Source organism: Salvelinus namaycush, chromosome 25 (genome assembly GCF_016432855.1).
Source record: "Salvelinus namaycush isolate Seneca chromosome 25, SaNama_1.0, whole genome shotgun sequence".
In the NCBI taxonomy this organism is placed as follows: domain Eukaryota; kingdom Metazoa; phylum Chordata; class Actinopteri; order Salmoniformes; family Salmonidae; genus Salvelinus; species Salvelinus namaycush.
Genome location: NC_052331.1, coordinates 36,569,068 through 36,585,174, shown reverse-complemented (window position 1 = coordinate 36,585,174; position 16,107 = coordinate 36,569,068). Strand labels below are relative to the sequence as shown.

At 43.0% G+C, this 16,107-nt stretch overlaps 1 protein-coding gene across 1 annotated transcript in view; it reads left to right on the top strand.

The window, feature by feature from the left end:
- Positions 1-575: 575 nt before the first annotated feature.
- The window catches only part of LOC120019924 (collagen alpha-1(XI) chain-like), a 198,359-nt gene continuing 182,827 nt past the window's right edge, over positions 576-16,107 (top strand). The window contains exon 1 of the mRNA XM_038963335.1: positions 576-927. Coding sequence (XP_038819263.1) covers positions 813-927 — 115 coding nt within the window. The 5' untranslated portion in view covers positions 576-812. The remainder of the gene's footprint in view (positions 928-16,107) is intronic.

The window sequence follows — 16,107 nt, the reverse complement described above, 5'->3', positions numbered from 1 at the left end:
CATCCCTTACAATCATGTGATGATTACTAAAACTGTAATGATTCAAGTAATCATTTAGACTGTTTAATAGTGTTGGCGAAATAAAACAATTTTTAATCGAAATTACCCTATTTACATTGATTACATTCAAATGTAATTGATTTAATCCAATTATAAAGAGACCCCAATACCACTGCAGTGGAATGTATACATGATATGTGGTGCGTGTTGTAGATAAAACTGTAATGTCTTGTAATGCATGCCGTTATTTCGCATCATCGTCTCTCCCTCTGTCCCTCCGTCGATCTCCGTATGACAATACGATATGAAGAATATTAGATAACTGATGCGACTCCTAATCAACGCTCCAACACCTTCTTGTAAACTAAGGACGTCTGGCCACTCTTGAATGACAGATGGTTGGGGGCGGGACCAGGAGTCAACTTTCCAGCATGGTGATTCGCTAAACGGAACATTTTCCATGTCAGTTTCCTGCTAGTCGCGGTTCAGAGGATCGTGCCGCCTCCCTCCCTCCAGACTGCGCGCGCGGCTCTCGGAGCAATCGAACTGTCTCCGGTACTTTTCTGAACGCCCATACACCTTCAGTCTAAGGGCTGGGGATAAGGGAGAGAGGAGCAAGAGGCCCAGTTTGGCTCTAAAGAAGAAACGAGTTCTGTTTTTCACTTATGGCTTTGTTGTAGTAACAACAATTTACCAACAACACACCGTTATTTTTGGGGGGGTGATATCTGGAAGGAAAAGAACCCACGTTTTGTTCTGAAAGGCGCCCGGTTTTTTTTTTTCAGAAGCTTTGTGGCGCTGAGTGAGAGACCATGGAGATGCAAATATGGTCCACAAGGTGGAAAACCAAAAGGTGGCTTTTGAATCCCACTCTAACCACCATCGTCACTCTCACTGTCCTTCTGCAAGCCGTCAATGTCCAATCAGGTAAGTATCTGTTATTGGCGGAACCGTTCACCTTGCAAACTTTCCCTGATGTTTCTTGGGGACATGCAGGGACATCCTTTCTCCTCAGGGTTGGTTTATCAATTGATTACATCTTTCAGTAGGGCCAGTGCCACACTCACTGCGCTGTTTCTGCTGAGGTTGACAGCAAACTGAAAGAAGAAACATTTAGATAACGAATGTCATGCCAGTGTCTAAAATGCATGACTTTAAGTGTCACCACATATTGAATCCATGATCAAATATAAGAATGTTTCAAATATGGCCAGTGCCACACTTTTTTTTAAATAATGTGTTTGTGTGTGCGTGTGTAAATCGCGATGTGAAATCCTCTCGGTAGCCTACGTTACAGCCAGTGATGCTACCGCCATTCAGCGGTGAACACCCAGCGATACTCGTACAGGTGCGCTCGAACGATCCTCCAGATTATATCGCTCCGCTCCGCTCCAAAATAGCGGCTCGTACGTGGCATTCTGTGGTGGCGGTATTACCCATCAAACTGTTCCCATGCCGCTCTCATGTGAATGTTTTAAATGGTTTAGCCAGACAAATAGGCTTTGTTTGTCCCCGTGGTCCGCTTGTAATGTGGACACAGCTATCGAGAGAGGAATTCCATAGGTTTGAGGTCGCAATCTCACACCTCGGCTATAGAATCCTGTAGACACTGCATAGCTTTTGATAGGTTAACGTCAGAGTATTGATACGGTTAAAACGTCAGAGTATTGATACGGTTAACGTCAGAGTATTGATACGGTTAACGTCAGAGTATTGATAGGTTAACGTCAGAGTATTGATACGGTTAACGTCAGAGTATTGATACGGTTAACGTCAGAGTATTGATTCGACTATCTCACCTTCCCAAAGGAACCGCGTAATACAGACGGCTATGACTTTTACGCATGAGTGTGTAGAGTTTGGTAGACTGCACAGCAGCCGTAGGCGCTCGGTGGTTTAAAACTGAGACAGATGTGCTTTAACTTTCCACACATTAATTATTACCTGGCACTATATGCTCGTATCGAAATGTATCAATTGATTTCACCTATTTTATCTTACCAATACGACTTTTTATACATTTTAACGTCACTCTCTTCCAAACTATCTGTCAATGATATGCTGTACCCCCATGACATCCTCGATGTCTATTTAGCAAACTGTATGTCTGCAATTCACTCAATTTTCCTAATTTTGGAGGCATTTTCCTATACGGTTTCAGGATTTTTCAAGTGATTCATAGACTCTTCACACAAACGGTATGAGGCACTGTTGTTCCATGCGAGAATATGCTACAGCCTATAGGTAGTACTGTAGCCTATGGGGCGATGCTCTCTCTATTGTAGGAGTGAAATACATTTAGAGGCCAGTAGTAGAAAACACAGTTTCTCCGCTCTACCCTGGTTACCACTAAGCCCAATATGTCTCCACTCTGCCCTGGTTACCACTAAGCCCAATAAGTCTCCACTCTACCCTGGTTACCACTAAGCCCAATAAGTCTCCACTCTACCCTGGTTACCACTAAGCCCAATAAGTCTCCACTCTACCCTGGTTACCACTAAGCCCAATAAGTCTCCACTCTACCCTGGTTACCACTAAGCCCAATAAGTCTCCACTCTACCCTGGTTACCACTAAGCCTAATATGTCTCCACTCTGCCCTGGTTACCACTAAGCCCAATAAGTCTCCACTCTACCCTGGTTACCACTAAGCCCAATAAGTCTCCACTCTACCCTGGTTACCACTAAGCCCAATAAGTCTCCACTCTACCCTGGTTACCACTAAGCCCAATAAGTCTCCACTCTACCCTGGTTACCACTAAGCCCAATAAGTCTCCACTCTACCCTGGTTACCACTAAGCCTAATAAGTCTCCGCTCTACCCTGGTTACCACTAAGTCCAATCACTCTCCACTCTGCCCTGGTTACCAATAAGCCCAATAAGTCTCCACTCTACCCTGGTTACCACTAAGCCTAATAAGTCTCCACTCTGCCCTGGTTACCACTAAGCCTAATAAGTCTCCACTCTACCCTGGTTACCACTAAGCCTAATAAGTCTCCACTCTACCCTGGTTACCACTAAGCCTAATAAGTCTCCACTCTACCCTGGTTACCACTAAGCCTAATAAGTCTCCGCTCTACCCTGGTTACCACTAAGTCCAATCACTCTCCACTCTGCCCTGGTTACCAATAAGCCCAATAAGTCTCCACTCTACCCTGGTTACCACTAAGCCCAATAAGTCTCCACTCTGCCCTGGTTACCACTAAGCCTAATAAGTCTCCGCTCTACCCTGGTTACCACTAAGTCCAATCACTCTCCACTCTGCCCTGGTTACCACTAAGCCTAATAAGTCTCCGCTCTACCCTGGTTACCACTAAGTCCAATCACTCTCCACTCTACTCTGGTTACCACCAAGCCTAATAAGTCTCCGCTCTACCCTGGTTACCAATAAGACCAATACGTCTCCACTCTACCCTGGTTACCACTAAGCCCAATAAGTCTCCACTCTGCCCTGGTTACCACTAAGCCTAATAAGTCTCCGCTCTACCCTGGTTACCACTAAGTCCAATCACTCTCCACTCTACTCTGGCTACCACCAAGCCTAATAAGTCTCCGCTCTACCCTGGTTACCAATAAGACCAATAAGTCTCCACTCTACCCTGGTTACCACTAAGCCCAATAAGTTTCCACTCTACCCTGGTTACCAATAAGACAAATAAGTCTCCACTCTACCCTGGTTACCACTAAGCCCAATAAGTCTCCACTCTACCCTGGTTACCACTAAACCCAATAAGTCTCCACTCTACCCTGGTTACCACTAAGCCCAATAAGTCTCCACTCTGCCCTGGTTACCACTAAGCCCAATAAGTCTCCACTCTACCCTGGTTACCACTAAGCCCAATAAGTCTCCACTCTACCCTGGTTACCACCAAGCCTAATAAGTCTCCACTCTACCCTGGTTACCACTAAACCCAATAAGTCTCCACTCTACCCTGGTTACCACTAAGCCCAATAAGTCTCCACTCTACCCTGGTTACCACTAAGCCCAATAAGTCTCCGCTCTACCCTGGTTACCACCAAGCCAAATAAGTCTCCACTCTACCCTGGTTACCACTAAGCCCAATAAGTCTCCACTCTACCCTGGTTACCACTAAGCCAAATAAGTCTCCACTCTACCCTGGTTACCACTAAGCCCAATAAGTCTCCGCTCTACCCTGGTTACCACCAAGCCCAATAAGTCTCCACTCTACCCTGGTTACCACTAAGCCCAATAAGTCTCCACTCTACCCTGGTTACCACTAAGCCCAATAAGTCTCCACTCTACCCTGGTTACCACTAAGCCCAATAAGTCTCCACTCTACCCTGGTTACCACTAAGCCCAATAAGTCTCCACTCTACCCTGGTTACTTCTAAGCCCAATAAGTCTTCCCTCTACTCTGGTTACCACTAAGCCCAAAAACTCTCCACTCTACTCTGGTTACTACTAAGTCCAATAAGGGTTGTTGATGGAAAGAGTTCTCTCATCTGTGTCTACCCCCTCCTCATCCCCCTTTAAACTAGCCTACAGTATGTCTGGATTAGGATAATTGCTTATTTCCCTTGATTGTAGATATTATGACATGAATATTGGTTAGCCACTGCTGTTATATATGTGTTGATTCTGTTAAGTTGACTTTGATATTGTGAGCTAAGGCAGCAAGTCAATACCAATAGCCTGAAACATGTCTAAATTATTATTGATGAGGAGTGGAACGTAATTCCAAGCACAGAAAAGGTTGCCATGAATCTATGGGTTCATCGTTGTGTCTACAGGCATTTTAACTTACAATGTGTTTGCCTTTGCTGATTTCACCCCGACACATATTACTGTAGCCTGGGTTGATTTACATCAACTAATCATGATATGGATTAGCTACAGAACCAGTATCTTACATTTTACAGTCTAGCTGTAATCCTAAAGAGGTTTCCGTCCACGTAAGGTTCCGTCTTGGGTGACATGGGGTGCGTCTGTCTGTGATGTCAGCTGATATCTATGACATGGTGACCACAACTTCCTCTACCCAGGATGATATGCCTTCTGTCTGGACAGTTCCTGTGGTTGGAATGTCCTGTGCACCCAAACCCTCCCCCCAACCTCCACCTTCCTCTTCCCACCCTTCACCCTCCCTTTGAATACATTGTAGATAACTGACAATTAGATCATTAGGAGACATTATTCCAGATTGCCTGTTGAACTAGATACCCATCCATAATGGAATACCTCACTACCACACGGGCATGGCTCATCTATCCTCCTCCTCCTCCTCCTCCTCCTCCTCCTCCTCCTCCTCCTCCTTCTCCTCCTCCTCATTCTCCTCCTCTTCCTCCTCCTTCTCCTCCTCCTCCTCCTCCTCCTCCTTCTCCTTCTCCTCCTCCTTCTTCTCCTCCTTTCCTCCTCCTTCTTCTCCTCCTTTCCTCCTCCTTCTCCTCCTCCTCCTCCTCCTTCTCCTCCTCCTCCTCCTCCCCCTTCTCCTTCTCCTTCTCCTTCTCCTCCTTCGCATGGCGGGCATGGCTCATCTATCCTCTTCATCCTCCTCCTCCTCCTTCACCTCCTCCTCCTTCTCCTCCTCCTCCTCCTCCCCCTTCTCCTCATCCTCCTTCTCCTCCTCCTCCTTCTCCTTCTCCTCCTCCTTCGCATGGCGGGCATGGCTCATCTATCCTCTTCATCCTCCTCCTCCTCCTCCTTCTCCTCCTCCTCCTCCTCCTCCCCCTTCTCCTCATCCTCATCCTCCTCCTCCTCCTCCTCCTTCTCCTCCTCCTCCTCCTCCTCCTCCTCCTTCTCCTTCTCCTCCTCCTCCTCCTCCTCCTCCTTCTCCTTCTCCTCCTCCTCCTCCTCCTCCTTCTCCTTCTCCTCCTCCTCCTCTGTGTGTGATGTTTAAACAGACCAAAATTGCATAATGTGACTAGCAAAACCTTTACAGGCTTTCCAGGACACTGTAATTGTCACTTATGCTGCCAACTCTGTATAGATGGTGACAAGAAACAGCACAGAGAGAGAGATTATAGCCTACATCTCATGATGTTAGGTACACCAACCCAAAAGAGCCCCAAAAGCCACAGAGCCTTACAGGCAATAGGAAGGAATTAAAAAGTGAATCACGAAAGGAAAGCAACATTTTAGTGTCACTCTTTGGGTAGGAAAACATAGTGGAAAGAGTCTGGAAAATAGATGCTTCCAGAATGTGATTCATTCATTTAGTTTCAACCTAAAGAGGATACTTTTCCTTTATGACTTTTATCCAAATAGCATTTTAACACTGAAAGTGTGAAAAGAACCAACCCAAGACAGAGTGAATGTTTATAGAGTTATAGTTTGAGAGCTGTATTGCTGCTGTTGTAAAACTGCTTGTCTCAAATGTCTCTACCAGATGTGGTCATGTGTGTCTGCACACGTGCTCCGATTGGTTCCTTCGTTCGTTCAGCCTGGGGGAGAAATGTGCTCCTCAGCTCTCCCTCATCAGTGTCTCAGGCCTGTTAACATGACAGACAGTTGGGCCGCTTCCCAAACGGCACCCTAACCCCTACCACACAGTAGTGCTCTACTTTTGACCACGGACTGTAGGGCCCTATGATGAAGGGAATAGGCTGCTATTTGGGAATCAGCCAAGAAAGTATATCACGGGCCCTGACAGTAGACAGGCAGCAGAGGACTGTCATGTATATCACAGGGCCCTGACAGTAGACAGGCAGCAGAGGACTGTCATGTATATCACAGGGCCCTGACAGTAGAGGACTGGTATGTATATCACAGGGCCCAGACAGCAGAGGACTGTCATGTATATCACAGGGCCCTGACAGCAGAGGACTGGTATGTATATCACAGGGCCCAGACAGTAGAGGACTGTTATGTATATCACAGGGCCCAGACAGTAGAGGACGGGTATGTATATCACAGGGCCCAGACAGTAGAGGACTGGTATGTATATCACAGGGCCCAGACAGTAGAGGACTGTTATGTATATCACAGGGCCCAGACAGTAGAGGACTGGTATGTATATCACAGGGCCCTGACAGTAGAGGACTGTTATGTATATCACAGGGCCATGACAGCAGACAGGCAGTAGAGGACTGTTATGTATATCGCAGGGCCCAGACAGCAGAGGACTGTTATGTATATCACAGGGCCCAGACAGTAGAGGACTGGTATGTATATCACAGGGCCCAGACAGCAGACAGGCAGCAGAGGACTGTCATGTATATCACAGGGCCCTGACAGCAGACAGGCAGCAGAGGACTGTCATGTATATCACAGGGCCCAGACAGCAGAGGACTGTTATGTATATCACAGGGCCCTGACAGTAGAGTACTGTTATGTATATCACAGGGCCCTGACAGCAGACAGGCAGCAGAGGACTGTTATGTATATCACAGGGCCCAGACAGCAGACAGGCAGCAGAGGACTGTGATGTATTTCACAGGGCCCAGAGAACAGACAGGCAGCAGAGGACTGTTATGTATATCACAGGGCCCAGACAGCAGACAGACAGCAGAGGACTGTTATGTATATCACAGGGCCCAGAGAACAGACATGCAGCAGAGGACTGTTATTCATATTTGAAGAGGATTGTTAGTTTGCTTGTAAGATATCCAGTTTCGATAGACAACGTGCCTATGAGTGACTGGGACTGGTAACATTTAACTATAGTCAAATCCTTTTTCCTTCTGTAAGAGTTTCTGCCCCTTTCTCATTATATAGAATATGGTTATAATCGGCATGGAGGTGCGGAAGGGAAACATGTCTCAAACTAGTCACACACTGCATTCTACCACCACCTCTGAAGGAGGCCATGCTTTTCTATTTTGTTTGAAAGATGTAGCATACTTATGTGGTGCTGCTAAAGGGTTTTGGGATATTGCCTGTTTTTTTTTTGTTTTTTTTAGCGCTTCTGTGAGGAGGTGGTTTTTTAAGGGAAGGGGGTTAGTGGAGGGAGGGATAGAGGGAAGAGGGGAGAAGAGGGGGGGGGAGGCAATTCCTGGCCAATTCAACACATCTGGAATATATGAGTCTTAGAGGTATGCAGTAATGCAGCAAGGCATTCTCCAGCTCACAAAGAGGCCTTTGGTTCAGCATGATTCTCTTTCCCCCCACAACCAGTAGCTCAATACTCGGGACAATATACAGACGGAGCTGGAGACTTTGGGGTTTTTATGGGACATCTTCTAGAGGGGAGAGAGATTTTTTTTTAAAGTTATCTCATAACGTGACTTGTATTAGTTCTGTGTGGGTTAAAGTACAGTGAGTACTATAGGACTCTTATTGTTGTCCTTGGAGAGAAATGAACTGTCCAGTCATTCCAAAACATCCATTGAACTCCACTCAAAAGCAGTAAGAAAGCTATGGGAATGGGACATACAGTGAGACTGAGGGCTCTATTTTCGCCTGGTGTTGAGGACGTGCAAGTGTTAAAACGCACGTTAGTTTTCAATTTCGTCATGTAAAAACTAGCGCATCTTCCAGCCCTGACGCCAGGTTCGGCAATGTACCTGTCTAACATGAGGTGGGAGGGATGGGAGGGATGGGCTGAGGTGGGAGGGATGGAGATATTTGATGTGTGTCCTTTTAAAGGAAATATTAACCAATTTGTAATGTTATATTGTTTTTTGTTGTTGTCTTTTTTGCATCTCTGTGCGATGTTCTATCGATTCCCGGGTTCATTTCATGTTTTCATGTGTATCTAAGCCAGTGCCGTTCAAGTAGGCAAAACATTTGGCACCGTGATCAAGTTTATCTCCCTACACTGGAAGTTAATAGGAATATGACTTCTAGATGGCGAAAAAAAAAAACTAGAGACATGTATAATTCAACAGAGGGTCCACCACACGTTTCCTTCAAAACAAGCGCAAACGTGTCAATTTCATGCAGCGCTAATGGAAAGTTTTCAGACCCGGGAAAATCAGCTCTTGTCTGTAACACAGTTGATAATGGTTTTGATTTTGAGAATGGAAGCGCAACCTATCCAGCTATGACTCACAGTGCCCATGGAAGGAGAGATGTGCCTTTTGTGCCAGCAAATCTCATATTTAGAAACATACATCTTTTTTTTTTCATTGAATTAGATTAAAAAACAAAGCATAGCCTCCCCTCCCCTTAATCAAGTCTGGTTTAGCAGCATTGTATGGGTGCGTCTTTTTATCCTGGCCATTAGCCAAAAGTAGCCAACATTTTAAATGGTACTTGAGAGTGTTTCGAAAATATTTGTTTTGCCGGGGTAGGAAGTTATTGTAAATAAGAATTTGTTCATAACTGACTTGCCCATTTAAATAAAGGTTATTAAATAAAACATTAGATTTACGAGCATTATAAAAGTGAATGGACATTCTCTTTTATATTGGATCTTTACCCAGTAAAAACCCTCCATAGTCTGAGTTGCCCTTGTCTGTATTATACGACCACGGGGAGCGATTATGGTGCCTGTAACTCTATTTAGAGATAGCTTATTAAACAATTTTTAAAAAATGTTTTAGTAGAATTTGATTCGAATTAGACACAGTCTTTTTTTAGGCCTTATCCATAGCCTAGTGAATTTAATCTTGTTTATTGACTGTGTTTGAAATGTCCATATCCAGACTGTAATTTACAGTGGGCCTAGCCCCCTATATCCGTGGGAATACTATAGCTTATGTTAAACAATGTATTTCCACATTGAAACAATGCAATAACGCAACTAGAACAATGAGGACTGTGAACATGTTCAACATATTTAGCAAATATGGAGCTAGCTATTTGAATGAACTAGACTATTAATGGACTAACAATAGAATTGGAGTTGATGACGATACATAGACAATACATAAAAGACCGCAAGCACGTGGCACGTTCTGATTGGCCAGTGAGGGGCCAAACGTCGACACACCCACAACTTGTTTATTGGTCAAAGCCCAGCACTCTCGTGCCACCGCTAGCTTCTACACCCATAATTCTGGGTGTGAAAATAGAAAAATTACAGTATTTCTGACACACCCATGAACCTATAACTCTACTGCCAGCGCTGAGATTTACCATTGCGTTAGATTTGTTAAAATAGAGCCCTGACTGTCGATAATTTTGTCTTGAGACCATTTCTTTAGACCTTGGTTCTTCTTTTACATTACAAAATAAGAGTACCATTTCCTGTACAATTAGAGTACCATTTCCTGTACAAAGACGAGTTAGGTCAAACAACCAGAAGAGTCGTTTCTGTTCATGTGTGAGCTGAGAGGACGTTATTAGTTCATTATGTCTTATAATAACACAGAGAAAGAGAGAGAGGGAGAGACAGAGACAGAGAGAAAAATATGGAGAGAGAGAGAGAGAGAGAGAGAGAGAGAGAGAGAGAGAGAGAGAGAGAGAGAGAGAGAGAGAGAGAGAGAGAGAGAAAAAAAATATGTAGAGAGAGAGAGAGAAAGACATAGAGACATAGAGAAAAAGATGGAGAGAGAGAGAGAGAGAGAGAGAGAGAAAAAAATATGTAGAGAGAGAGACATAGAGACATAGAGACAGATGGAGAGAGAAAGAGAGAGAGAGAGAGAGAGAGAGAGAGAGAGAGAGAGAGAGAGAGAGAGAGAGAGAGAGAGAGAGACAGATGGAGAGAGAGACAGATGGAGAGAGAAAGAGAGGTGGGGGTATAAGGGGTGGTGTCAGGCCTCCTAATGTGTTCAGCATGTTGACTAGCCACACCCCCAGGACCTTCACCTGGCCTCCAAGCAGGAACAAGAAACTTCTAGATCAGCACTTCCTGTCCTCAACCAGCCAGATGTTACTTGGGAGATTATGAAAATATAATATCATGAAAAATGTAAACAGTGATATTCTTTAAAGTGATAAAATCAGATTATTTAAATCTCTCTTTGTCAATAGGTGTGGTTGAAATGGATTTAGGAGTAGGAGAAATGTCTGCAGAGTAATAATACCTCGTCTCGGCTTCTGTCCAAAGTTAACAGTCTCTTTCTAATCGGACAACCAACTTTCCAAAAAAATGTAGAGAGAGGTCCTTGACGAAAGTTAATATCCATAGTTTATACAAAGTTTACATCGCTGTTAATTCAAGTTGACAAATTACAACACATTATTCTGAATCGTGAGAATATTTTTTTGACCAAGAAATAGAATGACTTAGAAAGAGAATGACTTAGAAATAGAAGGATTTAGATATAGGATGACTTAGAAATATAATGACTTTCTACAATAGTCATTATTTTTCTATGCTTTATTCCATCCATAAAGTCTGTTATTCCTTCGTCGGTGTATCTTGGCCTAGACTTCACTGGTTTCATTCTACTTTATGGTGTCTTATAAGTGACTCAGAGATATATCGTGGCTTTATAAGAAAGGCTTCATTATTAAGCCCTGTGAAATACTTTCCCAGGAGCACAGAGAGAGAGAGAGGGAGGGAGGGAGGGAGGGAGGGAGGGAGGGAGGGAGGGAGGGAGGGAGGGAGGGAGGGAGGGAGGGAGGGAGGGAGGGAGAGGAAGAGAGAGGGAGGGAGGGAGGGAGGGAGAGGAAGAGAGAGGGAGGGAGGGAGGGAGGGAGGGAGGGAGGGAGGGAGGGAGGGAGGGAGGGAGGGAGAGGAAGAGAGAGGAAGAGAGAGGAAGAGAGAGGGAGGCAGAGCCGAGTAGGATCAAAACATCTTCCTGTTACTGGTCAATGGGGATTCAACACACTGAGAACCCCATTAGTTTGTATCACCACTTCAGTCAGGTCACTTATTACATTCCTTCTTTGAGTAAGATTTCCTCTGTCAGAAGATTGCATATTCAATTCCTTAGGTCTATCTTTAGATCTACAGAGACCTATAATACTTCCACTGTTAACAGATCACACAACTCTGAGATTAACATAGTTTTTATCATCAGTTATAGTTATAGTGAGAATATTGCAATAAGAATAAAATAAATAATAATAATAATAGTTAATTAATAAATAAATAAAAAATAATACATTCAAATCAAATAAAATGTTATTTGTCTCATGTTTCTTAAACAACAGGTGTAGACTAACAGGTACCAGTCCTGAGTCAATGTGCAGGGGTACGAGGTAATTGAGGTAGATATGTACATATAACTAGGAATAAAGTGACAGATAATAAACAGTAGCAGCAGCGTATGTGATGAGACAAAAAAAAGTTTGTGCCAAAAAATTGTAAATGCAGGTAGCTATTTGGTTAATTTAACTAGCTCTTTAGCGGTCTTATGGCTTGGGGATAGAAGCTGTTCAGGGTCCTGTTGGCTCCAGACTTGGTGCATCGGTGGCAGAGAGAACAGTCTGTGATTTGGGTGGCTGGAGTCTATGACCATTTTTAGGGCCTTCCTCTTACACCGCCTGGTATAGAGGTCCTGGATGGCAGGGAGTTCGGCCCCAGTGATGTACTGGGCCGTACTCACCACCCTTTGTAGCGTCTTGCGGTCGGATGCCAAGCAGTTGCGTTACCAGGCGGTGATGCAGCCAGTCAAGATGCTCTCGATGGTGTAGCTGTGGAACTTCTAGAGGATCTGAGGGCCCCATGCCAAATCTTTTCATCCTCCTGATGGGAAAGAGGCGTCATCGTGTTTTGACTACGATAGATCCTCAGTGATGTTGACACTGAGGAACTTGAAGCCCTTGACCGACTTCCCCCCTACAGCCCTGTCGATGTGAACGGGGGAGTACCCTTCCGTTTCCTCTAGATTCTTCTTTGAGTGAGATTTGGGACCAAACCCGTTAGGTTTCTATTCTTTCAATGGATCCAACTCTCTGAGAGAACCCTGCTGATCTTTATCATCAATTCAGTGAGATTGCATATTAAATTCCTCCTTCTAGTTGTCTTTCTATGAAGCCTTTATATGCCCAACTAGAGAGGCTTCAGAAGCTGCCATTCTTATCAGATCGTGAAACAATCTGTTACTTTATTATTGCTATTTGCTACTTTGGAAGGTGCTGCTTCCTGTCCGTTGACCCGGTAACAGAAGGACAGAGGGGTGACATAAGGGTGGCATAAGGGTGACATAAGTGTGACATAGGGGTGACATAGGGGTGATGTAAGGGATGGACTGGGACCAGAAATCATCCCGGCCCATTTTTTTCCCACTCGTGGCCCCCCCCCCATTATTCTCCATATAATATTACTTTTGCACCAAAGCCCCAATTGAGACCGACCCACTGGGTAAAAATGGACCAGCCCATCTGGCATTTGCTCGGAAATGCCCTCTGGCCAGTCCGCCCCTGTATAAGGTTGGTGTAAGGGTGACATAGGGGCTTTTCTATCCAGACAATATTATCCCATGTTGTTGGGGATGGCTGGATGGCTGGAGGAGAATTGTTTTAATGTTTGTTCTGGGTTTAGTTAGTCTTATAAGATGAGGGGTTCAGAGACAAGGGCTGCATTCCAAACAGAGTGCGCTATGTAGGGAATAGGCTGCCGTTTGGGACGTAGTGAAACGTGGTGAAAGTTCTGTTAGATCACCTCCTTTTTTCTCTATTTATTTATAGATTTTTTAAAATCTTTATCTCTGCATTGTTGGAAAAGGGGTACCAGTACTGATCAATGTGCAAGGTAATGGAGGTAGATTTGTACTGTACATATAACTAGGAATAATAGTAAACAGTAGTAAACAGTAGCAGCAGGGTATGTGACGAGTCAAAAAAAGTTAGTACAAAAAAGGTCAATGCAGATAATTCAGGTAACTATTGAACTAGCTATTTAACTAACTATTGAACTAGCTATTTAACTAACTATTGAACTAACGATTGAACTAGCTATTGAACTAACTATTGAACTAGCTATTTAACTAGCTATTTAACTAACTATTGAACTAGCTATTTAACTAGCTATTTAACTAACTATTGAACTAACTATTGAACTAGCTATTTAACTAACTATTGAACTAGCTATTGAACTAGCTATTTAACTAACTATTGAACTAGCTATTGAACTAGCTATTTAACTAACTATTGAACTAACTATTGAACTAGCTATTTAACTAACTATTGAACTAGCTATTGAACTAACTATTGAACTAACTATTGAACTAACTATTGAACTAACTATTGAACTAACTATTGAACTAGCTATTTAACTAAATATTGAACTAACTATTGAACTAACTATTGAACTAACTATTGAACTAACTATTGAACTAACTATTGAACTAACTACTGAACTAACTATTGAACTAACTACTGAACTAACTATTTAACTAACTATTTAACTAACTATTTAACTAACTATTGAACTAACTATTGAACTAACTATTGAACTAACTATTGAACTAACCATTTAGCTAACTATTTAGCTAACTATTGAACTAGCTATTGAACTAACTATTGAACTAACTCTTGAACTAACTCTTGAACTAACTATTTATCTAACTATTTAACTAGCTATTGAACTAACTATTGAACTAACTATTGAACTAACTATTGAACTAACTATTGAACTAACTATTGAACTAACTGTTTAACTAACTATTGAACTAACTATTGAACTAACTATTTAACTATTTAACTACCTATTTAACTAACTATTGAACTAACTATTGAACTAACTATTTAACTATTTAACTACCTATTTAACTAACTATTGAACTAACTATTGAACTAACTATTTAGCGGTCTTATGGCTTGGGAGTAGAAGCTGTTCAGGGTCCTGTTGGTAAAACATGTGCTGCTTCGTCATGAGGTAGCAGAGAGAACAGACTGTGACTTGGGTGGCTGGAGCCTTTGACTATTTTTGGGGTCTTCCTCTGACACCGCCTGGTATTGACTTGCCTAGTTAAATAAGGTTAAATAAAATTGGCATAGAGGTCCTGCATGGCAGGGAGCTCGGCCCCAGTGATGTCGATAGTTGGTTCATATTTCCCGTGTTATGTCGATAGTTGGTTCATAATTCCCGTGTTATGTCGATAGTTGGTTCATATTTCCTGTGTTATGTCGATAGTTGGTTCATATTTCCCGTGTTATGTCGATAGTTGGTTCATATTTCCCGTGTTATGTCGATAGTTGGTTCATAGTTCCCGTGTTATGTCGATAGTTGGTTCATATTTCCCGTGTTATGTCGATAGTTGGTTCATATTTCCCGTGTTATGTCGATAGTTCGTTCATAGTTCCCGTGTTATGTCGATAGTTGGTTCATAGTTCCCGTGTTATGTCGATAGTTGGTTCATATTTCCCGTGTTATGTTGATAGTTCGTTCATAGTTCCCGTGTTATGTTGATAGTTCGTTCATATTTCCCGTGTTATGTCGATAGTTCGTTCATAGTTCCCGTGTTATGTCGATAGTTGGTTCATATTTCCCGTGTTATGTCGATAGTTGATTCATATTTCTCGTATTATGTCGATAGTTCGTTCATAGTTCCCGTGTTATGTTGATAGTTCGTTAATATTTCTCGTGTTATGTCGATAGTTCGTTCATATTTCCCGTGTTATGTTGATAGTTCGTTCATATTTCCCGTGTTATGTCGATAGTTCGTTCATATTTCCCGTGTTATGTCGATAGTTGGTTCATATTTCCCGTGTTATGTCGATAGTTGGTTCATAGTTCCCGTGTTATGTCGATAGTTGGTTCATATTTCCCGTGTTATGTCGATAGTTGGTTCATAGTTCCCGTGTTATGTCGATAGTTCGTTCATAGTTCCCGTGTTATGTCGATAGTTGGTTCATATTTCTCGTGTTATGTCGATAGTTGATTCATAGTTCCCGTGTTATGTCGATAGTTCGTTCATAGTTCCCGTGTTATGTCGATAGTTCGTTCATAGTTCCCGTGTTATGTCGATAGTTGGTTCATATTTCCCGTGTTATGTTGATAGTTCGTTCATAGTTCCCGTGTTATGTCGATAGTTGGTTCATATTTCCCGTGTTATGTCGATAGTTGGTTCATATTTCCCGTGTTATGTCGATAGTTCGTTCATAGTTCCCGTGTTATGTCGATAGTTGGTTCATATTTCCCGTGTTATGTTGATAGTTCGTTCATAGTTCCCGTGTTATGTCGATAGTTGGTTCATATTTCCCGTGTTATGTCGATAGTTCGTTCATATTTCCCGTGTTATGTTGATAGTTCGTTCATAGTTCCCGTGTTATGTCGATAGTTGGTTCATATTTCCCGTGTTATGTCGATAGTTGGTTCATAGTTCCCGTGTTATGTCGATAGTTGGTTCATATTTCCCGTGTTATGTTGATC